At 42.2% G+C, this 27,889-nt stretch overlaps 1 protein-coding gene and 1 long non-coding RNA gene across 2 annotated transcripts in view; one reads left to right on the top strand and one right to left on the bottom strand.

Annotated features, from left to right (window-relative positions):
• The first annotated feature begins 116 nt into the window (after window positions 1-116).
• Window positions 117-27,889, top strand: part of LOC115079630 — a 76,678-nt gene continuing 48,905 nt past the window's right edge. Inside the window, exon 1 of the long non-coding RNA XR_003853347.1 lies at window positions 117-405. This is a non-coding gene — a long non-coding RNA (uncharacterized LOC115079630). The remainder of the gene's footprint in view (window positions 406-27,889) is intronic.
• The window catches only part of GALNT10 (polypeptide N-acetylgalactosaminyltransferase 10), a 206,915-nt gene continuing 184,638 nt past the window's right edge, over window positions 5,613-27,889 (bottom strand). The window contains exons 12-13 of the mRNA XM_029583336.1: window positions 15,328-15,509; window positions 5,613-6,110 (exon numbers count right to left, since the gene is read on the bottom strand). Of these exons, the coding sequence (XP_029439196.1) occupies window positions 15,339-15,509 (171 nt within the window). The 3' untranslated portion in view covers window positions 5,613-6,110; window positions 15,328-15,338. The remainder of the gene's footprint in view (window positions 6,111-15,327; window positions 15,510-27,889) is intronic.

Below are 27,889 nucleotides of genomic sequence, written 5' to 3'. Positions count from 1 at the left end.
CCGGAGGCGTGGCCGCCGGGGGGGGGGGGGGCAGCGGCGCGTTGCGATTGGAGGCGGCAGCTGCCCGTCTGAGGCGGGGGGTGGGGCCCCAGCCACTTCCTGGGAGCCGGCGTGCGCAGCGAGCTGAGCATCCTGTGGGACCTCGGGAGGAGACTGCGAAGGTGCGGGCTTCGGCGAGATGCACGCCGGACGAGTGCCGGAGTAAGACCGTGTGAGGCAGGACGCCGAGCCCCCTCCAGAGGAGTGAATTCGCGGGTGGGCAGCGACGGGAAGTCCTTGCAGGATTAATCCATGTCCTCCCCTTAAGCCGGACTATGAGACGCTACGCATTCATTTGGCTTGATCGAGCCAGCACCGTTTCCCTTTTGTATCCAAATGGAAATGCCCTCTTCTACCGTTTCAAAGGTTGGCCAACTTTGTGCTTTTTCCATATTAACTCAGCTTGAACTTTGCAAGTTTTGGAGATCGCGTTTAATTTTTTTTAGTTAATTCCAGTTGGATTCTAAACTTTTAGGGGGTGGGACCTCTTTACAAGTTGTACATGGATGGAGGACTTCTGTACAGTAGTAGTGTTCATGTACTGATAAAGCTGTTTGCTTGGACGGTGATCTGATCACTGCCACCAGGCTATAAAACCCCATGAATCTAGTGGGCTGGCCAAACGGTTAGGAGGATCCAAAAGTCCCTTGCAGCGTTGTAAGGCCCATAGAGTGAAATTAATTAATTAACAAAAAGGCATGACGAGGACTGTAAGACCCCTTCAGTTTACTGGAACCGCAGTATCTATATTGCATGGTTCACAGCTCCCAAAGCCAGAAACAATAATGTGAATATCACATTAAATATTAGCTTTACAGGTATCTCCATCCTGAAGCTAAAAGAGTTGACAGTTCCAGGCATAGCTTTTCCTCAACAGTTGTCCGTCTGTTTTGTGTATTCATCTAACACACAAACCCTCTTTTACGCTTTAAGCATACACGTATGCAATTTGTTTTGGTTTAAATCTTAGTCCTACCACTGTGTCTGTTTTGGTTCTGCTCAATAAAATGTTTTAAATGTGAACAAGGGGAAGGGTTATATCGTGCAACCAGTGAAACCAGACTGCACTGCAATGAAATAATATACAGCTCTCCTGGGGGGAAGGGGGGGGGGGTTGCTAGTGTTCCTCACTGGGTACAAACCAAACTTAAATCACTCCAGGGGCGCTACATTCCCATTTTAGTCATTAAAACACTCCTGTCGCCTATAACAGTTTCTATTGTGTGGCTATTTTATGCATAAAAACGGTTCAAGCAGTAGTTTGCTATTTGTCAGCAGTATTGCAGATCGTCAAGGCTTTTGTGGCCTTGCCAGTTTCCTCGTTTGTTCCTGAAGCAGGTCAAACATTTTTTTCAACAAGTGCTGCCCAAAGATAGATCGGCATGGTCGCAATAGCTGAAGGACAATAGGGAGCTCCAGTGACCAAGCAAAGCACAGTCTAGCATGACTTTAATGATATTACAAAAGTGAAATTCTGTTTATTTCCTTTGACATGTAAGAGCAGTGCATTTCCCCCCCAGGTATAGTTTTTAATAGTTTCACTCATAATAAAAAATGCCAGGATACGTTATAATCACAATCTTGTTTTTGGGGGTTTTTTTTAATCCCCTTTCCTGAGACCAATTCTAATAGGTTAGATGTCATTAGTGTGCTGTCTACATGCAGTTCAGATAAGGATTGGTCCAGCAGAACCACTTGTGTTCAGAACAGTGGGTGGAGCACAGGAGCTTGGGAATATTTTTCAAACCCTTATTTCCTTAGGGCTCCTTAGAATTGCATTTCTTTTTAACTGGCAGCTGAATTGCGCAAAAAAAAAAAGTAGCTTTTCTTAAGTTTTCTTAGATCCTCTTTCCTGCCTTTCTGTAATCCAGGCACAGCAGCTACAATCCTCTGGCCGAGGAGGGTGCAGAGCCCACTGCAACACAGCTGCTTTTAAGGTCTCACCATTGCTGGAAATCGAGCAGACACATGCACCAAATAATGCAAAGACCTCATTTTTTTCCCCCCTATAGATAGCGCCAGCTGCTGGAATGCTTTAAGGCATTTTTTTTTTTTTTTTAGCTTTTCATATGGCAGAACATCACTCCAGTTTCTGCAATCAAACATTTATGTAACATAGCTGAATTCTTTGCAGTTTTGCTGGTCACTGTCAGTATTTATTAAAATGTCCAGGAACTCCTTGCTGGCATTCTCGTTAGGGACCAGGCTAAAGTTTTAGATGGTCTTACAGGGCCTGAGAAGCATGGCTGGGTCATGCTCTCGCTCCAGCCAGGAAGCCCACTTCCTCTGTTTTGCTGTGAAGATGAGCAGCCAGCTGCATCAGCCGAACATATCATTTGGCCACGAAAACCACTCATGCTGTTTGAAATCCCCGTTTGTAGATCTGATAGAAAAGTGGGGGATAGTGGTTGCTATTAGCTGAAATGCTCCTCTAGTGTGCACTGGGAAAAAATAGACTTCAATTGAGGAAAGAAAAAAAAAAAGGCAGCTTTAGAGAGATTTTCCTTCCAGAACATGGCGCACTCCTCCAGGGCAGTGCAGCTGTATTCTAGATGCATTATTTCTGGTGCTATTAGTTGCTTGGCTGCTCAATGTTATTTCTTTCCGTGTTCAACTCTGTACAATGCTGCTAAAGTACAGCAGTGAAAGACAGTACACAGTGGAGTAAAATCCCAGAATTTCCAATCATGAGAATGGTATTGTGCTGTGCCTTAGCCATAAACAAAATAATTTGTCTGCCACTGTTCCCTGGGATTTACGGCAGTTTAGAGGGGGAAAAAAAAACCAGAAGTAATATTTATTAGCCTTCAGGTAGCATGTTGACATTTATTGTGAATAATTCCAGTGCTTTTTGCACATCTTAGATTTCAAACCATTGACCAGCATTTTCATAAGCTGATAGGAGTTTGGGAAAATCTCTTTGGCTTCAGTCCAGTGCAATCTGGAGAGGCGGTGAAAAAAATAACAGAACTGTAAATCGTTGTGGGATGGAGCCCAGTATCTAATATTTTACATAAGAACAAATTACCACATTGGGTCAGACCAAGGTCCATTGAGCCCACTATCCAGTCTCCAACAGTGGCCAGTCCAGATTGCAAGTACCTGGCAGATCCCATAAAGTAATCTAATTCCTCTTACTCACGCCTAGGGATAGCAAAAGCTGCCTTTAAGTCTACCTGGCTAATGTGTTATGGGTTTTATAGGAACTTTATGCAGGAACTTGTCCAAACCTCTTTCAAACCCTGCTATGCTAGTTACCTGGATAGTGTCCCCTACCAACAGAGTCCACAGCTTGACAGTGTGCTGAGTGAAAAAGTACTTTTGTTTTAAATCTGCTGCTTCTTCGGTTCATGGAGTGTGCCCCTGTCTTACTATTATTCGAAAGATCACAGGCTGTCCTCACCCAACAAGTCTCAATAGCTTGTGTATCCTCGCTGGAATAGTGTCTCCATTCAAGGAGTCATGGCCAACTTAACAGGAAGTAGCAAAGGACATTACCTGCCCATCCACACCACCGCTAAGCATTTGAAGTTGCACAGGACATTCTTAAAAGATGGGGCAGATGCAGTGTGGATGTTTTTTCCTTAGAATTAGCAACTGAGCAGCTTCCTGCAGGGGTAGAAGAGGAAGGGACAACCTGGACGGCCCTAAATAGTCTCCATATCCAAGCGAAGTAGGTTCAGGGCTGACATGGTAAAAGGGGGATCCTCTACCAGACCTGTGATTGTGGTGGGAGGCAGACCACATAATATGTTAAGCTGCCACTGGTTAAGGATGAATCCTGCAGAGTGCAGGATCTTACTGAGGCCAACTAATGAGTGCTGACATGTTGGCAGTGGAAAGAAATACGACTGATGGATAGACATGAGAAGAATCAAGACTATCATTAGCACCCATTTTTATGACCATAATGGCCTGTGAGGTTGTTAGGTCCCTGGTTCTCCTTTCCACCCTAAGAAGATGGTACTCATGCTTTATTCCAAAAGTCAAATCAGCTTTTCATGTACATTAGAAGATTGTTCTTCCAGTGCCAACAGCTCCACAAGGCCTGTGCTTAGCTTAACAAAAATCTTGGGATGGTGGAATTGCTGCTTCCCAGTTGTGATGAAGCTCACAAAGTGAGCAACAATTCTTGTCTCCTGCTATATTAATCACCCCTTCCCTCCCAAGACATGTGGATGGACGAGGACAGGAGAAGCAAGCCTTGAGTGGACAGAGCAGACCAAGGAAAACCAGTTCTGCTTTTTGATCTAACCCCTTCCCTCTGTCTGACTGTGCTTTGTTTCCTCCTGTTCACCAGAATCAGTTGCTGCACTGGAGGCATGAATTGGGGTTGAGAAGGGGCTCATGTGAGGTGGGTGGATGAAATGAGAGGATTATTGGGGTGGGACCAGAGGAAGGTTTGCAAGAGATAGGAGGATTGGTTGGGGGGGGGGGGTGTGTGAGAGAGAAGGGATCTGCACGAGGTATATATGTGCTAGTTTGGGCGAGAGGTTTGTAAGAAGCTGAGGATTCGAGGGGGAGGGGGTGTGTGTGGACCTGGACAGAGACAATTCCCTCCTTCCCCAACCATAATTTGGATCCTCCCTTCATCTTGGATTTTACGCCCCAGCTCCTGGAATCTTCATTTTTTCCTACTTCTCCATTCTGGAATCTCCCCCTGTTCCAAGATCCTACCTCTTCTTCAATACTAGAACCTTCCTTCCTCTGCTGGCTTCTCCATCCCAAATTCAAAATTCTCCCCCTCTTCTCTTCACCCATCTTCTCTCATCCACCTGTCTCCAGTCACTAATTCACACCTCATTACTGGCTCTCCTCATTCTCTCCGAAAGTTACTGTCCTCTTACCCCATCCTTGCTCTCTCCCCCAGCCATGAGATTTCCTTTCTGTGCTCATCCCCAAGATAGGCCAGGTTGACATTCCAGAATAATTACTGATCAAAAACCTCATTTTTGTTAAATTTCATAAGAAGGGATTAAGTTGTTCTATGCTTAATCACGGAAGGGGAGTTTAGTAGAATGGGTGAATGATCATTCATATAATCCAAGACTGCCACACTGGTGCTGAGGAGGAAGTGATATCACTAGGGAAGGGACAAGGCAGAAGGAGCCAGAAGAGCTTCAAGGTTGCTTGTCTCACCCTGGAAGGTAAGGAGATGCTGAACCTCTTATGATTCAGGCTGGTGTGAGCCCAACAGGTAAATGATTCTCTATATGTAGAACAGATGTCTTTATTATAATCTTATAACCCCAAAACAGGAACCTATATTGTTTTTTTTCTTAACCGATTTGTGTACAACTACAAAACAAAATGGACTGGAAAAAATACAGGAAAAAGTATGTTAAACTAAACTTAAGGATTAATTTTAGGGAAAAAAATTAATGCTTATAATATGTGGGATGGTAGGGGCTAAGATTAATTTGATCCTCAAATTTCACTGGTTTCCCATGGGAGAACCTCAAGAGAGGCTAAGATTTTGTGTGCAAATAAATTGTGACAAGGAGGGGGTGGGTGGAATTGGGGAACGAAACAAAACAGACACACCATTTTAATATTTACACATCTTCAGAAAATACTTTTCAAAATTTATTTTTTAAAATACATACAAAAGTTTAATTCAGTCTTTAAAAACCCCTCCATTACTTCTCAAAGATCATCTGATTTAACAAAGATACTAAGATTAAAGTGCTAGGCATCACTGTTCACCCCGTTATCAGGTGCATAGTCCCAGTTTTGCACAGAAATAAATAATTAATAATTCAAGAAGCACCACCCTCATCTAAAAGAAAATAGCATTCTAGACTAACATTTTCTGCTTTCGCTTCCTACTGTATAACAGATGACTCATTGTTACTAGGTCCGTAAAAGGTCTAATATTTTAGTCTGTAAGCTTAATTAATTGTAACATCACAGGAACCTGTTCTGAACCCTTGGAGTTGCTAATCGGGTCAATGTTTGCTTATGAGGCCTTGGCACTAAGATCCAGATGATTTCCTGTTCAAATGGAAGGCAGCTTCCTGAATGAAGAGATCTGTACTCTAAATGAGAAGAGCTGGAAAGAATTTCCTGTTCTTGGAGAAAAAAAGGGAAGAATTACAAAACCAAACAAGGTCGCACCTATTAACTAATGTCATACTATGGTCATATTTGAACTGAAGGGCTGGGAAAATCCTCAGTTTTGTCTGTGTGGCAGGCAGATCAGACACAGTCATCAGAAGCAGCCAGTGCTCTTGCCGTTAGGCAGAAACACTTGCCTTATAGTGTGGTGGTGGTGGGTTAGATCAGGGCTAGCAGGGTGATGCACAGGGGCCCTACTGGAAGGATGACCACTACCACTGGCACACGAGTGGCATGTGAAGGTGCAGTCTCAGAGGAAGCCTCTTCCAAGTTTTCAGCTGACATGAGAACCAAAATCACCCGTGTGGTCCTCATTGGGGGAGGGGGGGAGAGCAGGTAAGAACATTTATGGACTAAAGGGCTAATCCAAATCTAAAACATTGTAGTGCAGTGACTTTCTCATCTGTCAGATTCAAAACAAAACTCCTTCCCAAAACTCAAGAGTGGTTTAAGGACCAGGTATTCTGCTAAACACAAAAAAAAAAAAGGATTTTAAACCCATAAGAAGTCATCTTGAAAAGAGCTTCTTAATGTGACTAGAAGCATCCATTTTTGTACTAGAGCAACATTCGTATGTCTTATCCAACCGTAGGACTGAACGACACAATGTCACCAGTTGCCCTGCTGAAGCTGGCACAAAATGGATGCCGCCAGTAGGGCGCCGTCTTCAAGGCAGACTATGAGCTAGTTTACTCAAGTCAAAAGTGTATGGCTGGAGCTACCTTCGCCTAGCTGGATACAATGTCATGAAGTTTGAGAATGGGTTGTTTGCTCCTCTAATTAAAAAATTAAGCAGGTATCTTTGTAAAGCAATATCTTAAATTCTGTAACACAATGAAGGTATCAATCAGTGGGGGTCTCCCTCCTTATTATCCTTAAATGTCATTACAAAACAGCACTGGGGATGAAAGCAAGGACACTTCCACTTTGCCAGTGCCTAAGCACCAACATTTCAAGTCAGTTTTGCCATCTGCTGCCACCTTTGATATATATTAGTGACACAGCTTCAGCAAGTATCACATCTAGGGGCTACAGATATGTATGGCAGACAATCTGAAACATGGACAAGGTAGAGGCAACTTCTGAAAAAACTCAGAGACTGCTTTTAACATTAACACATACAAACGAGCTTGTGTTAACACAATCTATGCTAATGAGCTAATATAAAATAAAAGTATGCAAAATAACCCAGTACCTATTAAAAAATTAAGTGTGTTCAAATGGGCAAAATGTAACAGATGCATTAACGCATCTGTTAAGTGTTTGCATTACTAACCATATTAATATGTTAACTTTATATTTGTAACAAACAAACAAGAAAACATAGTATACTAGAATAGAAGGCACATTTGGCCACGTTTCAGCATCACAGTACATGAGAGCAGGCAAGATGACAAACCAAGTGCCACAGCATATTGGCCTAATTTTAAAAGGCCGGTGCATGTTAAAACCGGGATACACGTGTGTGGCCGGGCCACGGCCAGGCACATATCTCCCGGTACACGCTGAAGACGGCCCAATTAAAATGGGGCAGAGAGGGGATGGGGATTGGGCGGGCTGCAACAGCACCATTCGGCACTGGCCCTCACAACCTACTACTGCTCCGGAAAGCAGGTAAGTATAAAAAAAATATATATATATCTAGCTAGAGGGGTTTTAGGGGTTGGGGCGGATAGGGGCAAAGGGAGGCAGGTTAGCTAAGGCATTTAGGAAGTTCCCACCCCGGGGAAAGGCCCTATCGCGTTGCCGCCTGCTTCCTAGAAAATGTACCCCTTTTGTGTGTGCGAGTCGGCGCTCACGCACGCGGGTAGCTGATTTTATAACATGCGCACATCGCGTGCATGTTATAAAATCGGCGCATCCATATGTGCATGCCGGGAACTGTGCACGTATTTTAAAATTCACCTTATTGGGAATAACGTAAGTACCGAATGCTGCTACCTTTCCTGCCTCTGAAGAGGGGGCAACTCTGATGCCAAAACTCAGGTGTCACCTTTTGCTTTTGTTTTGTTAAATTATTTTATCCATTAAAGTATTAAGTGTTTTTGTAATTCTAGAGATGTAGGATTACATTTCCAATAAGAACCTCAATTTCCGCACAGCCATTGTCACTGGCCAAACTGGAGACCAGTCGTCAGAGTCTGTGTTATGGAATTTGGTCCCTCCTGATACTCATTTAGAACCCTTCTGTCTATCGTGTATGCAAATTTTCTCTCATGCATATTCATTGTGGGTATCCTGAAAACCCGACTGGCTGGTGGGCCCCCAGGACAGGGTTGGGGACCATTGGTTTAGAGGAAGCCTGACTGGATTATAGATGGTATGGCTGGTATTAGATTTGCAATGGAGGACTATCATCGCTTACAACTAGTATGGGATGTTGCTAGTCCTGTTATTTTAGAGTTTATTACAGTTTGTATTATCTTTTGCATTTTTTTTGTAGCCTTTGTTATCCACTTTGGGGCTCTAACAAAATATCAAGCGTAAATACGATTTGGCCATGTACTAGAGCAGTGATCCTCAGGACACACCCAGCCAGTCTGGTTTTCAGGATACCCACAATAAATATGCATAGGATATATCTATATACAATGGAGCTAGTGAATGTAAATCTAATCTATTCCACCTATATTTACCCTACATATCCTGAAAACCAGATTGGAAAGGTGGGTCCCGAGGACTGTTGAGAGTATGATTACCGTATATCGGCCATCTTTATACCACCTCATTAGACGTGTAATTTTTTTGAATGATTTCTTCCGAGTTGTGGAATTGGTTTATTTTTAATTGCTAATTCATTTTTTTGTGCTCACCTCTTTGATGCTATTTTGTGTGAGTGATTTTTAGGCTTCTCTTTAGACAGGCATTTAGGTTCTTAAATAAGCAAAGCTTTGTTTAACTTCAATGTATTTGAAGTTTATAAACAGAGAGTAAAATAAAAACACAAAGCTTTATGGAGCCTGCTCAAACAAATAATTATGTATGAGGCAACATTAAATGTAGATAAAATTCTGCCTTGCATCTGTTAACACAAGAGAAATCCATTTTATTCTTTACATCGCCTTTCTAATAACTGAGCCACGCAGAAATAAAGATCAACAAACAAAAAAAAAAAATAAGGTGATGACTTTTTGTTCTTTAATTTCCGAAAGCTAATCAAAAAATGTATTAGACACGCTCTCTTCTTCAGATCCAAACAGAATGAGCAGGACAGAGCAAAAAGATGACGGACCTGCTCATTCTGCTTGGACCTGAAAGCTAGTCAAAAATATATTAAGCTACTCCAATAAAAAGGTATCTTTTTATGGGTTTTTTTTTTTGTTTTTTGATCTTTATTTTTGGGCATTCAAGCAGACTAACATGGCAACTACACTACTGTCCCTAATGTCTGAACCAAGATGATAAAGGTTCGTCACTTTTTTTTTTTAATTTTGGAAATTGAGGTGCAATTGAAGTCTTCCATTTGTCATGCCTTATATTTAGGGAAAATCTACCAAGTAGTTATTTGATTTTATTTATTTATTTTTAATTTATATTCCACCTTTTAGGTAGAGGATACCTGAAAACTAACACTTTTTACATTAGCTTTACACTTTTCTCAGATATTGCCTGAGGAAAGTATCCTACTAATCCTGAAAGTTTGCATTTTGAAACATTTATAAGCCTCGGAGAGGTACTATCACTACCCAACTACTTTGTTGGTTCTTTTCAACAAATGTAAGGTTTGGCAGGCTAACATGATATTACTTTTCTGCTTATTGCAAACACTGTTATCCAATAGCTGTCAGCATCTAATTCGGACCTTAAAACAAAAAGTTAACTGTCAAGTAATAGAATGGACTGAAAACCATTCCAGAGAATTTTGGGATATGTAATTCTGCTTTTAAGGACTTTTCACCAATATTTAGGCACGGGTGCTGCAAGCGACCATTGCGCAGGACATGGCACAGGCAGAGGTGACCTCATGTTATAAACTACAGTATGGACACAAATGTTTCACAGCACAGGTCATCCTCAATAGCAAGTTGGATAATTACAGCAAATATGTTTTATCAACAATGAAAACATTAACCAGCTACAGGAATTTTCAGGCTACCACACTTGTTAAGCCACTAGCCTTTCTAGGTGCATGTGTAATTAGCCTTCCTACTCTCCTTTTTGAGATTAGTGCAGTAGGTTTTGCAGAGAAGACCCATCTACACAGACCAGCTGTCCAACAGAGAGAAAAGTTGCAGGATCCTCAGTTTCCTGCTCTGCATGCAAGGCCGCTGTGATCCAAAATTCCCCCCCCCCCCCAAGTCTCAGATAAGAAATCAGAGCCCAAAATAAACTGACCAGTGCTTGCATGATATATCAGGGCCTCCCTCGGTTTACTTGGAGCTTTACTTTTGTCCAGCTGAACATTTTTATGTGTTTGCGCTTGAAAGCACACTTAGGGGCAGATTTTCAAAGGCTACGCACGTAACCTGAGGAAATCTGCCCCTGCGCGCGTTGAGCCTATTTTTGCATAGGCTCTGCGGTGCGCGCAAGCTCCGGGACACGCGTATGTCCCGGGGCGGTTAGGGGGGCGTGGCGTCTGCTCGGGGCGGGGTCGAGTGCTCTGGCACAGGGGCCTGTGCCAGGGCATGGCGTGCCGGCAATTGCCCGGTGCGCGCAAGTTATGCCTGGCGTAAGTTTTGTTACAAAGGTAAGGGGGGGATTTAGTTAGGGATGGGGGATGGGTTAGATAGGGGAAGGTGGGGGGGGGGGGGGGCCGGAGGAAAAAAAAGTTCCCTCCAAGGCCACTCCGATTTCGGAGCGCCCTTGGAGGGAACGGGGAAAGCCATTGGGGCTCCCCTCAGGCTCGGCGCGTGCCACCCCCTCGCGTGCGCCAACCCCGGATTTTATAACATGCGCGTGGCAGAACGCACACGTTATAAAATCGGGCATAAATATGTTCGCGCCGGGTTGCGAACATATTCTGTGGCATCTGTCTCCAATGTGCTCTTTAGCAGCCAATTGTCCAGATAGGGATGCACATGCATCTCTAATTTGCACATGTGCCAACACTACGGCAGCACTTTTGGTGAAGGCAAACAGGGCAGCACATGATACTGGAGGTGATGGTCTCCCATTACAAATCAGATGTTTCCTGTGACATGGCAATACTTCTATATGGGTGTAAGCATTTTTGAGACAGAGAGCATAACTGGCTCCCTTTTTGCAAAAAAGGATGAAGGTGCCCAGGGAAACGAACTTTTCTTTTCAGATACTTGTTCAAAATCCTTATGAGTAGGATGGGATGGAGTCTTCCTGTTTTCTTTGGAATCAGAAGTATTTTGAGTGGAATCCTCGCCATTTCCCCTGGTGGAATGGGTTCTGCATTGGTCTCCAACTTCAGAAGCAATTCCTGATGAGGGGAGGTACCCCAACTGGGGTCTGGAGGGCAATTTGAAGGAAGACCCAATAGATATAATCTGTACCCTCTTCTTATGATATTGAGGATCCACATATCTGAAGTTACGCTGGGTCAATTTATATAAAATCTCAGCCTGCCTCTGAGAGGAAAGTCCTCCAGAATGGGTATGGGGATGCTATCTGTGATCCAGTCAAAACACCATCCCAGGCTTTGGGGTCCTGGTTGTTGCTTAGGGACCCACGCTGCCTTGTGCAGGCTTGAAAGGTCTGTTGTGTATAGGATCAAGGGGGCAGAGGATAATGCCTCCTCTGCCCCATATTTTGGTACTTCCTGGTAAAGAAAGGCAGGTCTGGAGTGGCTGTGGAGAGTTGTTGAAGCATTGCACAGTGTTCACAGATCTGCGAAACCACTTCCTTAACCCTTGGAGAAGAGACGACTGAGGGGGGATATGATAGAGGTGTTTAAAATCATGAGAGGTCTAGAACGGGTAGATGTGAATCGGTTATTTACTCTTTCGGATAATAGAAAGACTAGGGGACACTCCATGAAGTTAGCATGGGGCACATTTAAAACTAATCGGAGAAAGTTCTTTTTTACTCAACGCACAATTAAACTCTGGAATTTGTTGCCAGAGGATGTGGTTAATGCAGTTAGTATAGCTGTGTTTAAAAAAGGATTGGATAAGTTCTTGGAGGAGAAGTCCATTACCTGCTATTAAGTTCACTTAGAGAATAGCCACTGCCATTAGCAATGGTTACATGGAATAGACTTAGTTTTTGGGTACTTGCCAGGTTCTTATGGCCTGGATTGGCCACTGTTGGAAACAGGATGCTGGGCTTGATGGACCCTTGGTCTGACCCAGTATGGCATTTTCTTATGTTCTTATGTTCCTATCTCTGAAGAGATTCTTTCCAATGAACAGCATGTCCGCAAGCTTTACCCATAGACAAGGCCTCAGAGAGGGGAGCCCTTGTCTGTTGGGGCCTGGAACCTGAGGAAGCTTCCTTCCCTGATGGACTGGAGATTACCATCATGGAAGCTGCCGCAGACACAGATTCCCCTCTGGGAACCGGCAACAGCACAGGCTGGTACTGGTACAAGGTCACTGGGCAGGTGGAATGACTCGAGCAGCAGCTGAACTACAGACTATGCTTGCCCCAATTCCAGGGAACTGAGGCCTCACAGTATCTTCTCTCCTAGACCTGCTGGATGTTTTTGTCCAGCTCCTCCTTAAGATAGTTGATGCCAACACAGACTGGGAGGCAGGAGTGGTGGCCACCTCTTCCTGGGAACAGGTATGTGTATCGGTGGACCCTCAGAGACTAGTGTGGTTCCTGGGTGTTCAAGCGAGGATGAGCTGTCTTCTTCACTGGACCACTTTGGGGGGTGGGGGGGATGGAGGTTCTCAGCTGCAGCCGGACTGTCCCCGTTCCTGGTATTGTGCACAAACTGAAACTGCTGCTAATGCGTCTTCATCTTTGCATGATGCCCAGCATCAGAACTTCTCCATGCCGGAGTTAAAGAGGTGGAACCAAATGCCACCTTCAAGTGGGAAGAGGCAGGTTATTACTTGTTTCTCTGGTCCCACTGATGCTTGATGCTAAAGGATCCCTAAACATTGGACTGCTCTTATGATGCACCACCAGCATCCAGTGCAGTTCCTGGGTCCCTCAATGCTAATGGGTCAAGTCTTTTGGGGTCTGAAGTGCTTTTCCATCAGCTCCAAATGGGACCATCATCCTTTTGGGGTCATAGTTGTATATAGTCAGCACTTCTGGATGTCATGCAATGCCCCCAGGCACAGGATACATCCGACATGAGGATCCATGATAAATATAACTCTGGTGTTCTGGGACTATTGTTGGAAGCCACTGGTTTGCTTATCCATGACCAGACAGAAAATAAGAGAAGAAAGATCAAACACCATGACCATGAGATGGGCGAAGCTTATCTATACACCAGTCAGGCATGAGGAACCAAAATGAACACTTAGGAAAAAAACACAACCAAAAATCTTCCTAGGGCACTAAAAAGAAACATGATTGTGGGGCTCTGCAATGAACAAAACCTGCAATTTTTCACTGAAATGACCACAGCCTGAGCAGGAGAGTAAGGAACCATGACCGGTGGGCTCTGCAGGAAAGAACAGAGTGAAGGAGCCTCCACATTGATGCCTTGTATAGTGGTGTGCTGGGCATGCCCATTGAGGCACAGTCATAGTTCTTGAAACAGACATAAAAGTTCCAGGCCAGGCTCCATCAGATAATGTCACCCACACATGAGGACTGCCATCTTATTCGTCCTCATATAATGTGTGTTTCTAAGAGAAATTATGTCAAAATAATAATTTAGTTACCTCAAGAAACAGGTGGACAATGGGAAGTCAGGAGAATGGATACAGAACTCTTACCAGCTCTTCTACAGGTGTTGCTGTTTTGAACACAGTGATTGGGATTTTCATCTAGATGACAAGTGTGGGATCATTAGAGTGGAGTTGAGTGTCCTGGCTGAAAAGCCTTAATTAAAAACATTGCGAAGAGGATTAATTGTACCTAACTCTTGCTGATTACACGTTCACCAATAGGATTTGAACCAACGAAGCTCTGAGCCTCAGGGCACACAGTTATAAATAGATGTTAGTTCTGGTATTTGAGTACAACACACTTTTCCCATTGCATCATATCACCATTAGTAATAGTGAATGATAATTTAGAGGTTTTGCTATGGTACTATGCGCCTCTACCCTAGATTAAATATTAATTGCAATTCTGCTGGGTAAAGTTAAATAATCATCAGTTCTTTCAATTTAAGCTAATTGCCACAAAAATAGATTAATTTTTAAAGCTGTGCAGTCAGGATCAGGGAAGATCCTCGTATAACAAAAAAAAAAAAAGGCTTTAAAGGTCTGTTTATCAAAGCATGTTAAAATAGCAGTCAAAAGATATAAAAGATGCCAGGGCGTGTGCTAATGGCTGCATTAATGCATACATTAACACAAAAAAGTAACTACACATCTTGAGATGTAGTTACGTTTTTGGTATTAAAGAGTCTGTACTAACATTTGCACAATTTAACGTGCATCCAGTTTACCCACAGTAAGAGACTAGATAATTTCAATTTACATATAGTTTTACATCACATAAGATTTAGTGGACAGGATCATGTATCATCCTGTCCACTAAAGCATTCATGCATGTGTTAGTGCTAATGTGCTTTGATAAATAGAGCCCTTAATGTTAATGGTGGAAGGTTATTCACAAAAAAAAAAAAAAAATTCACATCATTTCTGAGAACGACTGAAGATTCTAACATGACCTTTCTGATTCAAAAATCCCTCTTGCATTTTTAGAATTGTGTTAAAAAAAAAAATAAAATAAATAAAAACCACCACCCACATTAGGAAGCATTTTTTTCCCCCAAAGGCTATTGGTATTTTGAGTAGATAAACATGTTCTTCCCAAAACACCCTGAGGTACATACCTGGTTATGTTTTACTTAACCAATACTTCCAGTCTATTATCCGAAGCACCTTGCTTCTCAGTTTAAAATCATGATGAAAGGAATGTTCAAAACAAGTACAAGAACAGATTAGCTGGACAATCTTAAATTAATCATGACTACTGAAAGTTCACAGCATCTTCAAAATAAAAATCTGTTGGTTATTTCCTACCTCAGAGAGTTTCCTTTTCAAACAAAATGATCATCCTTTTTAAATAAAAAAAAGTTTTGAATCCCACCCCAGTAAAAAATATAGCTGTAAAATATATATATACCATATATAACATTACTGTAAATCAAGGCTGCTGACAACTGAGTTCAAAATGGTTGAGTTTATATATTGAAATATCCACTGTTGTGTTGGAGAGGAAGGGTTGCAGTTGTTCATGAAAATCTTGCGTTCAGACACATTGCTGTCCATACAGCTTTGACTGACTGGATGATACAGGATATTGTCCTGAAAATACAGAGATTAGAGGAGAAAATTAGAACATACAGGATTTGGTACTTGAAGGAATTCGGAGAGTTGTCCATAAATACTGTGGGTATGTATACAAGACTCATTCCTTGGGGATCTTTGCTTTAGGGCAGGCTTAAATATCTATCCTGCTTTAGGGAGAAAAAACGGTCTGGAACTTGGATAAGCACACACATTATGAACTTGCTAATGAAAGATACAGCCCGTGACAGCAGTGGTATGACTGCTTTGGGTAATCCACACAAAGAAGCAATTGCAACCCTGAACACTAGGCAGATTGGATAGACCATTTTGGTCTATCTGAAGTCATTTACTATATTATTATGTCTAAATTATTATGATTGCTAAAAAAAACAAAAAAACCCCCAAGAAAATAGAAAAGTGGAGGAATAAAGATAGGGAGGCAAATACATAAGAAAAGTCTGGAAAGTGGAAAATTCTATTGTATTTGCTGTTATCTAGTTTTTTGGTTTTTTTTTTTAAAGATTTGTATCCTGCATTCTAAAATGTTCAAAGCGGGTTACAATAAACACATCCATAAAGTATAAACAAACACACAAAAGTAAATTAAATAAAAACTACTCCCCCCCCCCCCCCCCCCCCCATTGACATCTGCGGAAAAATCCCCTCCCATAACCCCAACCATGGCCTGTGACTAGCACAGAAACTGTTTCTACTGCATGGGAGTAGAGCTGCGCCTTGTATAGTATAAAATATTTCAAAAGTATACCTACAGGGAAGAAGGGAAGAGTGAAGAGGAGAAGGGATACTTTTTTTCCTCTGTTACTGTTCTTATCAATCTTATTTTGATAATGTGTTAATTGACTATAATTCCTGAACATTTAAATATGAAGGTTTTAAAAGGATGAACATGGAAAAGTCTGATCGTAATGTAAATCAGAGTTTACAAATGTTACTGGGTGCTCTACTACAGTCATGCCCAACACAGTCTATGGGGACCGTGTGGCCACTCTGGTTTTATAGTTATCTAAAATTAATATGCATGAAAACACATTTCCATGCAGTATAAGCACTGCATGCAGATCTCTCTCATGCATATTCATTGTGGCTACCCTGAAAACCCAATTGGCCAGAGGATTCCCACAGACCAACTTGAGGACCACCACTTCTGTACTGGAAGTTTGGCAGGTTCTCAGTGTCAGCAGATGAAACCAGCACACCAAATCGCAGGAGAAGCTAAAAATAAAATGTAGCAAACCAGTGATTCATTTCATATTAAAAAAAACATTCATTTTCAACTATTGTTTCTGGGAGCAATGTATCCAAATGGGTTTGTTTTTCACACACCATGAAAACCATGAACTGTACTCCTGGAGTAGAGAGAATGAAAGGTGATTTAAGAAAGCTTGAAGAGAGTGATGGAAGGTCTGGCAGCTGGGATTCAAAGGCCAGAAGTGCAGCCATGCATTTAGGGAGCAGTAATCCAAAAGAATTGTATGAGATGAGGGGTAAAAAAGACTGGGTGAATGTCAAATTGGGACATGCTAGAGAAATGAAGTTCCTAGATGAAAAACCAACAAGACGGGAAACTATTTTAGATCTAATCCTTAGAACACAGGATTTGGTGTGAGAAGTAACAGTGTTGGAGCCACTTGGCAATAATGATCATCAACATTATTAAATTCGACTTAACTGGGAGAAGGACGCTAAAGAAATCTACTGCAACATCATTTAACTTTCAAAGGGGTTATAATAAGGAAAATGGTTTAGGAAAAAACTAAAAGGATCTTGTTTTAAAATACTATCTTGGAAGCCTAGACCAGATGTATTCCATTCATTAGAAAAGGCAGAAGGAAGGCTAAACAACTACCAGCATGGTTAAAAGGTGAAGTGAGCGAGAATATAATGGCTAAAAGAACATCTTTTAAAAAATGGAAAAGGGATCTGAATGAAGAAAACAGGAAACAACAAGTTAGATGCAAAGCATTAATAAGAAGGCAGACAATTTGAAAAGAAGCTTGCTATGGAAGCAAAAGAGAAAAAAAAATAAAAACTTGCAATAAAAACGTTTTCAGGTACATTTGAAGTAAAAAGTTTGCGAAGGAGTCAGTTGGACCATTAGATGATCAGGGGTATAAAAGGAGCACTAAGGGAGGACAAGGCCATAGCAAAGAGACTAAATTAATTCTTTGCTTTGGTCTTCACTGAAGATGATGTAAGGCAGATACCCATGCCAGAAGTGAAGTTTAAAGGTGATGATTCAGAGGAACTAAAACAAATCGCAGTGAATCTGAAGATGTTCTAGGGAAAATTGACAAACTAAAGAGTAGTAAATCACCTGGACCAGATGATGTTGGTAATTTGTAAACTATCATTAAAAATCTTATTTGGTACTGCCAATATAACGCCACTTTTTATGTTTAAATCTGTTTATTGAAATTTTCAGAGAACAAATAAACAGGGGCAGATTTTAAAAGCCCTACGTGCGTAAATCCAGGTGGATTTACGTGTGCTGGGCCTATTTTCAAAAGGGTCAGCGTTGCGTGTAAAGCCCCAGGATGCGTGTAAGTACCGGGGCAGGAAGGGGACAGGGTGTGGGTGGGGTGGTCTGGGGGCGTGGGCATGGCCAGAGGTCTCCGCTCGGCTACTTGCTGGGGGATTGCACACCGGGTTTTGTTTTGTTTTTTCAGGCTGGGGGGCGGGGAAAGGAAAGTTCCCTCCGAGGCTGCTCTGATTTCAGAGCAGCCTCGGATGGAATGGGGAAAGCCAGCTGGTCTCCCCGAGGGCTCGGTGCGCGCAAGGTTGCACTAGTGTGCAACCTTGCGCGCACTGATCCCTGATTTTATAACATGTGCGTGGCTGCACATGCAATTTATAAAATCAGACAAACATACCTTTTAAAATCTACCCCACGTTGCCTGGAAGCCATGACTGAGCTCACCAAGCATATACAAAGAATATGAACAATATTTACCCAACAGAAGCACGCCATCCCTCCCTCCCAATCCGGTACAAGATGTTATAGTTAACTGACCACTAAGTACATTAGAGAAGGAATAATCAATAAGTATTCAAGACCATGATTCTAGCTCATGATAGTAAGGAAGATATATAAAGCATTCAAATGTCCAATGTTTTCTTTTACTCTAGAAGAGCTCATCTTCCAACCAACATTATGTTCCCTCCAGAAATTCTGCCACTGTCTCCAGTGATGAAGAATCACCACCCAGGCCACTAGAAAAACTTTAGAAATCAATAAATTTTGTAGCACTGTGTGATGCTCTCCAAATGACTTAAACCCAAAAATTGCAACTTGAACAGTAAAAGGCAATTTTATAGAAAGGACATGTTCAACATAATGATAAATTTGTTTCCAAATAATTAAATGTTAACACAAGACCATAGAGAGTGTTCTAATGTACCAGGAACTAATTTACATTTTAAACATGTTAGAATCTATTAGGTCCACTAGATAAGCCTGCCTTAGATATGTAAGACCGAGATACAATTTTGTATTATGACTCATGCATCTGCATGTTTTTTTGTAATCTTACAAATGGAACCAAAGCAGGTAATAAATGATTGGAAAGAAAATGGAATGTGCAATTCTTGAATCCACTTGGTCAATAAACCTTCCAGAGAAAAATTTCAGAAGAGACTTGTACAGACTTGTGAAAAGAAGATAGGGTGCATCTACTATGATCTTCTAAGTCAAACCAATTCTGAAGGACCCTCCAGTTATTAGCTCTAAGGTCCTCATAGTTCCTTGAGAAAACTGAACTGACACATGGTATTATGCCTTCCATCTTTTGCCAGAGGGTCTCAAAAGGCATCATCTTCCAATTATCATCCATTATATGTGCCAAGACATATTCCATTTTGAAACCATTCTGTAAAAATCTGCCCAGTTATTCCCGGTTGGAAATCACCATTGCCAGCTATCTGAGAATTCAGTTTTACTTTGGAGTGGACCTCTAAGAGTGTCAAAGGGACATTAAGGGTCCAGAGATTTTCCTGTCAGCTTAGGAAGCTGTACTGAGTGTAAATATTTCTCTACCTCCTCAGGATTAGGTTCCAAGGTTCCTATAATGTGCAGAAAACATTTCCCCAATTTTTTTTAGTATCACGCACTAGGTGACCCTCAGGTGACTTCATGGAGACTAAGAGTTTTCCCATCCCAAGTATAGACTGCATTAGCCAATAGGTGACCTGCCTTATTACTATGCAGAAAGAATTTATGCTTATGAGACCATTTTTCTTTGATGAATTAAAGTATTCAGTGCCACCTACATGGCTAAAACTTTAATTTATATTCATGGAGTGGGACAAGTAGTGAATTTTATACTTTGTCTACGTAGTTGCAATTGTTTTTCCAGAGTCATTATCTCTTTAGCTCAGTTTCCTTTTCCTAGCTACATAAGCTATTTCCTCTCTCAATACTGCCTTCACCATCTCCCAAAACAAAGGGTTATCCTTATGTTCCTTGTTAAACTCCTCAAATTTACATAAGAACATAAGAAATTGCCATGCTGGGTCAGACCAAGGGTCCATCAAGCCCAGCATTCTGCTTCCAACAGAGGCCAAACCAGGTCACAAGAACCTGGCAATTACCCAAACACTAAGAAGATCCCATGCTACTGATCAATAGCAGTGGCTGTTCCCTAAGTAAACTTGATTAATAGCCATTAATGGACTTCTCCTGCAAGAACTTATTCAAACCTTTTTTTGAACCCAGCTACACTAACTGCACTAACCGCATCCTGAAACAAATAGGGGGGGAAATTTCTATGGCCTTTGATCAATGTCAAATCCAAAAGAACAAAATAGCAAATTTGCACTCTACCACGATATGTTCATAACAAAGAGTGTAGAAGAATATATCACTTAGTCCATAGATATCTTCAAAAGACTTTATTGTGAAAATTTATATATCTTTATGAGCGGCAGCTCCATACATTTACACAAATCACGTCTTAAGTCCCCCGACGCGGACCTTGATCAATGTCACCCATACAGGCACATGGCCAGAAATTTCTATATTTCAGCACTCATTACTCTTTGAAAATAAGCTTCAAAAAACAATAAGTAATCTAGGCTTGACTTAGTTTCGTCTGCCCTGGAAGAGTGTGTAAATATCTAGTGGGTGTGGCTTCCTTCACACATCCTGCAAATGTAAGAGATAAGTAAGGAATGCCCCTGCTTTGATCCTGCTCTATGGGAGGTTTAGCTGGAATTCTATCAATTTCTGGATCTGATATGAATATTGCAGTCTCCTCCCAGAAGGATTGGTATATATGAGAACTGAGATAATAGATTCACTGTGGGGCAGATTTTAAAATCTGCGCGCGTGGGGTACATTTGTGCGCACTACCCGGCACGCACAAATGTACACCCAATTTTATAACATGCACGTGCTGACGCGAGCATGTTATAAAATCCGGAGTCGGCGCGCGCAAGGGGGTGCACACTTGTGCACCTTGCGCGCGCCGAGCCCTAGGGGAGCCCCGATGGCTTTCCCTGTTCCCTCCAAGGCAGTCTGAAATCGGAGCAGCTTCGGAGGGAACTTTTCTTCCGCTCTCCCCCCCTACCTTGTTTTTCAATAGTTACGCCTGCCTCTGCCAGCGCGTCATCCCCCGGCACAGCCACTGTGCTCGAGGCCTCGGGCCTGCCTCCTTCCCGCCCCTTTTTCAAAGCCCTGGGACATACGCATGTCGCCAAGCCTATACAAAATAGGCTCGGCGTGTGCAGGAGCAGGTTTTCGGAGTTATGCGCGTAACCCTTTGAAAATCTACCCCTAAATTTGCAAAAACATTTTTTTGTGAATAATTAGAAGTATAAATGCTTCTCAGTAGAACATGGTTCCAAAATAGATATCCTTTTACAAAAATATATCTGCCCTCCGTGTCTTTGATTATTTTAACCATTTGGAAATGTAAGACCTTAAGTAGTAATATTGCCACTCCTGCTCTCCGTGATGATGCTGAAGCAAACTAGAAATCCCTCCACCCATTGTATCTGCAATTTTGTACGTTCTAAATCTGTTAAGTGGGTTTCTTGTAGTAGGAGCAATCTCAGTATGAAAAAGTTGCATAGCTTTTAATAACTTATATCGTTCCACTACCGATTCTATGGTCACACACATTCCAAGATAAACATTTAAGAGATTTACTCAATCAAATAAAGGCAGCAAAATGTGATGTATAAATACTTAGAATTTGCAATCTGAAAGGAAGGCCCACCCCCCCCCCCCAGCCTAGGTCTCCCCCCTATGATAACAGTAAAATTAAAGCACACAGAAGCCAGACAGAACACTAAACCTTGTAGTATCACTTTTCCACTAATTCTTCCTCAACCCATCCCATATCCCCCAGCAACTTGTTCAACTGGCCAACAAAATATAAAATTAGGCTTACATAAAGAGCCATAGGTAACCAAAAACTAGGAGGAGTCATAATTTGTAACATAGGGGTCCTCTCTGATCAAGCTGAATCTCTTCCCCCAACAGGGTACAAAATGGAAGAGCAAAGGTGAGAGAGAAATAATACATGTACTGCCATAAATCGCTGCAGCTGAGGTGCTGCGAATATTCAGAGCCAGGTCAAGAGACTCCTAGGCAGTGCAAACCTCAGAGGGATAAATGTTGCATGCAATAAACGGCCCTGGTCGTTTCCCATATTTTGCACAAATAAACTTGCTTCCATTGTTGTGTGGAAATAGATATTCTAGCCCTGGTGAAGAACCTTTAGTGGGAAACAGTGTTACACAGAGTTTCTTTTTGATCATTTGTGTACATATCTGAGTAAAGGTTCTCTGTTTCTCTGCCACTGCGTAATCCTGGAACAAGTCTGTCTGGTCCTCAAAAAGAAGGGACTATATACATCTATATGCATGCAGGATATCCACTTTACGTGCAAAATTAAGCACATGAAATATGACCATTCATGGTGTGTTTATAGCTTGATTCTGGGGCCCAATCTGTGTGCCCTTTCCATGAAGTTAGCATGTGGCACATTTAAAACTAATAAAGTTCTTTTTCACCCAACGCACAATTAAACTCTGGAATTTGTTGCCAGAGGAGGTGGTTAGTGCAGTTAGTGTAGCTGGATTTAAAAAAGGATTGGATAAGTTCTTGGAGAAGCCCATTTACCTGCTATTAATTAAGTTGACTTAGAAAATAGCCACTGCTATTACTGGCATCAGTAGCATGGGATAGACTTAGTTTTTGGGTACTTGCCAGGTTCTTATGGCCTGGCTTGGCCACTGTTGGAGACAGGATGCTGGGCTTGATGGACATGTGGCTGCTGCACTCCACTTCCTCTTCTGAGCCACAGGGATGGGAAGAGGAGACCCTGCTGGTGTCACTGACTCCAGCTCTCCTGCTGCTTGCCACCTGTGCTTTCAGCATTTCAAACCCAGGCGGAGGAAGAGTTCCATTTTTCTGAGGCAAGGGGATCAGCTGGGGACTGGGAAGTGTGATGACACACCTGCGTGTGCTTGGTGACACACTGGTGTGTCGCGACACACCGGTTGAGAACCGCTGGGCTAGAGGATGAAAATGAAAAAAAAAGGGGCGGCTAATCTATGTAACACTTCTGCACGGGGGTAACCTGCACGGAGCAGCAGTTACTACTCTTAACAGTAGTTAAGGGAATAAGCTGCACAGAGCGGCAGTTACTGCCCAAAGGAACTTGCTAAGTAGACTGGATAGACCTTTGATCTTTATCTGCCATCATTGACTATGTTACTTTAAACCAGAGTATGTTGGATATAATTTCACTCTCTCAGATTTACTGCTAGTGCTCACCTTAATATTTACATTGTACAGCTTTCTTCTGGAATTCATAAGATGTAATACATATATTTTAAAATTTATGAATCGCTTATCGACATTAAGCGATTTACAATAAAAATCATACCATAGGCATAAGACAAATTAATTTCATAATATTTAAAACAAAATAGTTAATAAAATAAAAAAAAAAATAGAAACATAGAAACAGAAATGATGGCAGAAGAAGACCAAACGGCCCATCCAGTCTGCCCAGCAAGCTTTCACACATTTTTTTCATACTTAGCTGTTACTCTTGGCCCTTATAAGTAACTTTTTGGTTCTATTTCCCTTCCACCCCTGCCATCGATATAGATAGCTGGTGCTGCATCTAAGTGAAGTATCTAGCTAATTGCTTAGGGGTAGTAACCGCCGTAATAAGCAAGCTACTCCCACGCTTGTTTACCCAGCCTGTGCCATTCAGTCCTTATTGGTTGTCTGAATATAAATAATCTTTTCTTCATTCCCCCTGCCATTGAAGCAGAGAACCATACTGGATATGCATTGAAAGTGAAGTATCAGGCTTATTTTGTTTGGGGTAGTAATCGCCGTAACAAGCAAGCTGCTACTCTGCTTTTTTGTGGATGCAAATCCTTTTTTCCACATTTCCTCTTGCCGTGAAGCATAGAGCAACGTTGGTGACGCATTAACCGTGTGTATGTTTATTGAATAAGGATATTTATCTCCAGGTAGTAGCAGTCATTCCCGCAAGCCACCCCCATACCTCTTATCTTCATTCACATCCTCTAGACCAGTGGTTCTCAACCCTGTCCTGGGGACCCCCCCAGCCAGTCAGGTTTTCAGGATATCCACAATGAATATGCATGAGAGAAAATTTGCATACACTGCCTCCATAACATGCAAATTCTCTCATGCATATTCATTGTGGATATCCTGAAAACCCGACTGGCTGGGGGGGGTCCCCAGGACAGGGTTGAGAACCACTGCTCTAGACTTCATGGATCCACAGTGTTTATCCCACGCCCTTTTGAAATCCTTCACAGTTTTGGTCTTCACCACTTCCTCCTGAAGGGCGTTCCAGGCATCCACCACCCTCTCCGTGAAGAAATACTTCCTGACATTGGTTCTGAGTCTTCCTCCCTGGAGCTTCAAATCGTGACCCCTGGTTCTGTTGATTTTTTTTCCCCAACAGAAAAGGTTTGCATTGTCTTTGAATCATTAAAACCTTTTTTGATCGCCCTTCTCTGGACCGCCTCCATCTTGTCTCTGTCTCTTCAGAGATACGGTCTCTAGAACTGAACACAGTACTCCAGGTGAGGCCTCACCAAGGACCTGTACAAGGGGATAATCACTTCCCTTTTCTTCCTTGATATTCCCTTTCTCTATGCAGCCCGGCATTCTTCTGGCTTTAGCTATCGCCTTGTCACATTGTTTCGCCGACTTCGGATCATTAGACACTATCACTCCGTGCACATCAGCCCTTCTCCCCCCATCGAATACAGTTCATTCGGATTTCCACTCCCCATATGCATGACTCTGCACTTCTTGGCATTGAATCTCAGCTGCCATATCTTCGCCCACTCTTCCAGCTTCATTGAATCCAGTCTCATTCTCTCCACTGCTTCCGGCGTGTCCACTCTGTTGCAGATCTTAGTGTCATCCGCAAAAAGACAAACCTTACCTTCTATCCCGTCCACAATGTCGCTCACAAAGATATTGAACAGGACCGGTCCCAACACCAATAATAGATAAGAAACTGGTGCTGTAAAAGTCTCCCTTGACTGGTGTTAAAGATTTTTAGACATCTTGCCTGTTATAGATTATGAAGATATAAACTAAAAGCTTGTTCAAACAAATAAGCCTTCAGCAATTTTCAAAAGGTAGTATTGTTTCATTTTTTGTCTGCTGACAGAGTACACTCCAGAGAGTAGGCCCTTGTACATAAAATAATTGCTCTCATGATTCATATTACACCTGTTCTAAAAGACCTACATTGGCTTCCAATAGCCTCCCGCATACAATATAAGGCTCTCTCTCTCATCCACAAAGCCCTATACAATCCCGAAATGAACTGGTTCAATGAATCCTTCCGTTTACACCAGTCTAATAAGCCCACCAGACTAGCACATCTCGCAACCATGCCTATCCCCTCTCCTAAACTCTATAAACTCACTTCCACAAGAGCCCGTGCACTATCGATAGCCGGGCCGACCCTCTGGAACAAAATGCCTGTTGAACTATGGCAAGAAGAATGCCTCAAATCTTTCAAGCGGAAGCTCAAGACCTGGCTCTTTGCAAAAGCATACACTTAATTTTTCACTATACCTCACCACTGTTCCCACTCTCCACACTCCTCCCCTCTTTCCCATTCTACCGCCCCTCTCTCCCCTCCCCTTTTCTCCGCCACCTTCTTTTCTTTCTCTCTGCCCCCCCTCTTTCCTCGCTCTCCTCCCTTCTCTTCCCCATCTTATCTCCTAGCCTGATTAAAATTAACCTCATAGTTTTCTTTCTTTTGTACATATGTATATAATTGCAAATTTTGTTTATAATTTTATTGCAAAACTTCCCATATTATTGTTCCCCCCTCTCGTTAATGCCTTGTTATGTTTTTACTGTTCAATGTAAAGTGCCATGCCTTGCGTTTGTTTTTGCCTTACAATGTGAACCGATATGATATCCTGGATGAATGTTGGTATATAAAAATTTTAAATAAATAAATAAATCAATCTAAACATACTGGTTTGAATGATGGAATGTCTAAAAGCATTTGTGATGCTGAACATAATGTTCTTACATGACAGTACAGTTTCAAAGCCGCATTCACACTGACTGGGGCGATACTTCTGATTCCTTTATAAACCAACATTAATATTTTGAATTTCATACACCATGTTATGGGCAGCCAATGATGTTTAATTGAGAAGGGTATGATGTGATGGTGTATCGGAATTTTCTCTAATTCTGATGGCAGAGTTTTGGATGTACTGTAAGGCTCACAATGAGTTTTGTGGTAGACGTAAATAAAGGGAACTGCAGTAATCAACAGCAGACATCACAAGAGAATGAATTATAGTCTTTAAATCTATATCTGTAATGTAGGGTCTAATTCTCAACATCTGGAGTTGGAAGTATGAAATTTAAACTACTTTTTAAATCTGAGACTGAAGAGTTAATCTGGTATCCATGATAATACCACTTTTTTTTTTATACTTCTGAAATAGCAATCAAGTTTCCTTCTCAATTACATTCTTGGGATCATCATTTGATGGTGCAAATTTCGGAAGGGTGGGTTCATTCAAAAGATTCCCATAAGGTGTCATTAGTAATCTCAACATCATTTTCTGGAGCCTTAGAGGGTGGCACAGTAAAAAACGAATCTGTCTTGTCTGCTTCCACATTCACCTTGGAGCTTGAGTCCTCCTTCAATGTGGTTACGTTCGCTGGGGTAGATTTTACAAATCCACGCACGCGCGAACAAAAGTACACGGGATTTTATAAGATATGCGCGTAGCTGCACTTATCTTATAAAATCCGGGGTCGGCGCGCGCAAGGGGGTGCACATTTGTGTGCCTTGCGCGTGCCGAGCCCTGCGCTCGCTGCCAGTTTCCTCCAAGGCCGCTCCGAAATCGGAGCGGCCTCGGAGGGAACTTTCCATTCACCACCCTGCACCTCCCCCCCGGCCCTGTCTAAACCCCCTCCCTACCTTTATCTTAAAAGTTACTACTGCCTCCGGGCAGTAGTCGTAGGGTTTGCTTAAATCCAATCAAGTCAGAATTATACCAAGGAGCTGTGCGAGATCACTTTGGTATGGAACAGAGGCAACTTTGTCTAATGCATGATCAAGGGAAAATTTCCTGTGAATAACAGCATTTGAGACATTTGGAGGAGTGATATTCAATTCTGGTAAAAAAAAAAAAAAAAAAGCCTCACCTAAATCATCAGTTTCATATCTATTATGTTGTTTTTTTTTTTACTAGACAAACAATATTTTTTATTTTTGTTTATTTAGATATATATTCCGCTTTTCACACTTTTTATCAGCATTTCAAAGTGGATTACATAGGATCTACACAAGTGTTTGGAATGGTGACCTCTGTCTGGATATGAATCAAAAAATGGCCAGACCATGGGATCATGTTGCAACCAATCTGATAACTAGAAAAAACTTGAGAATACAGTCTTGTAAATAGTAGATTGAGGGCATGGCCCAGTCTGTGAGTTACCTTATTTGATTAATTGTTGCCAGCCCATTGCTTAGTTGCTAAAAAAAAAAAAAAAAAATCACTTCCTTGTACCCTTAGGGAGGTGCAATTACATTCTAGGGGCAGTGTACTCAGGAGGGCAGCAGCTGTGATGGAAGGTACAGGTAGCAGCGAGAGGTTTATGTAGCAGTTGCTGGATCCCATCCCATCAGTAGCGGAAGAATGCAGAGGCTCGTGCGGCTGCCGGTGGATCGCTTCGGTTGGGGAAAAATGCAGAGGCCCATGCAGTCATTGGCAGCATCAGAAGAAAATGGGAGTTCGTTCTGCAATTCCAACTTGTGTGCTGCCAGCCCTGCAGTACTCGCGGTGCTAGCACTTCCTGTATACTCGCAATGCACAAGATGAGC

This window comes from Rhinatrema bivittatum, chromosome 18 (assembly GCF_901001135.1).
Source record: "Rhinatrema bivittatum chromosome 18, aRhiBiv1.1, whole genome shotgun sequence".
NCBI classification, from domain to species: Eukaryota; Metazoa; Chordata; class Amphibia; order Gymnophiona; family Rhinatrematidae; genus Rhinatrema; species Rhinatrema bivittatum.
The sequence above is the reverse complement of the archived record's forward strand: the minus strand, read 5'-3'. Positions and strand labels throughout refer to the sequence as shown.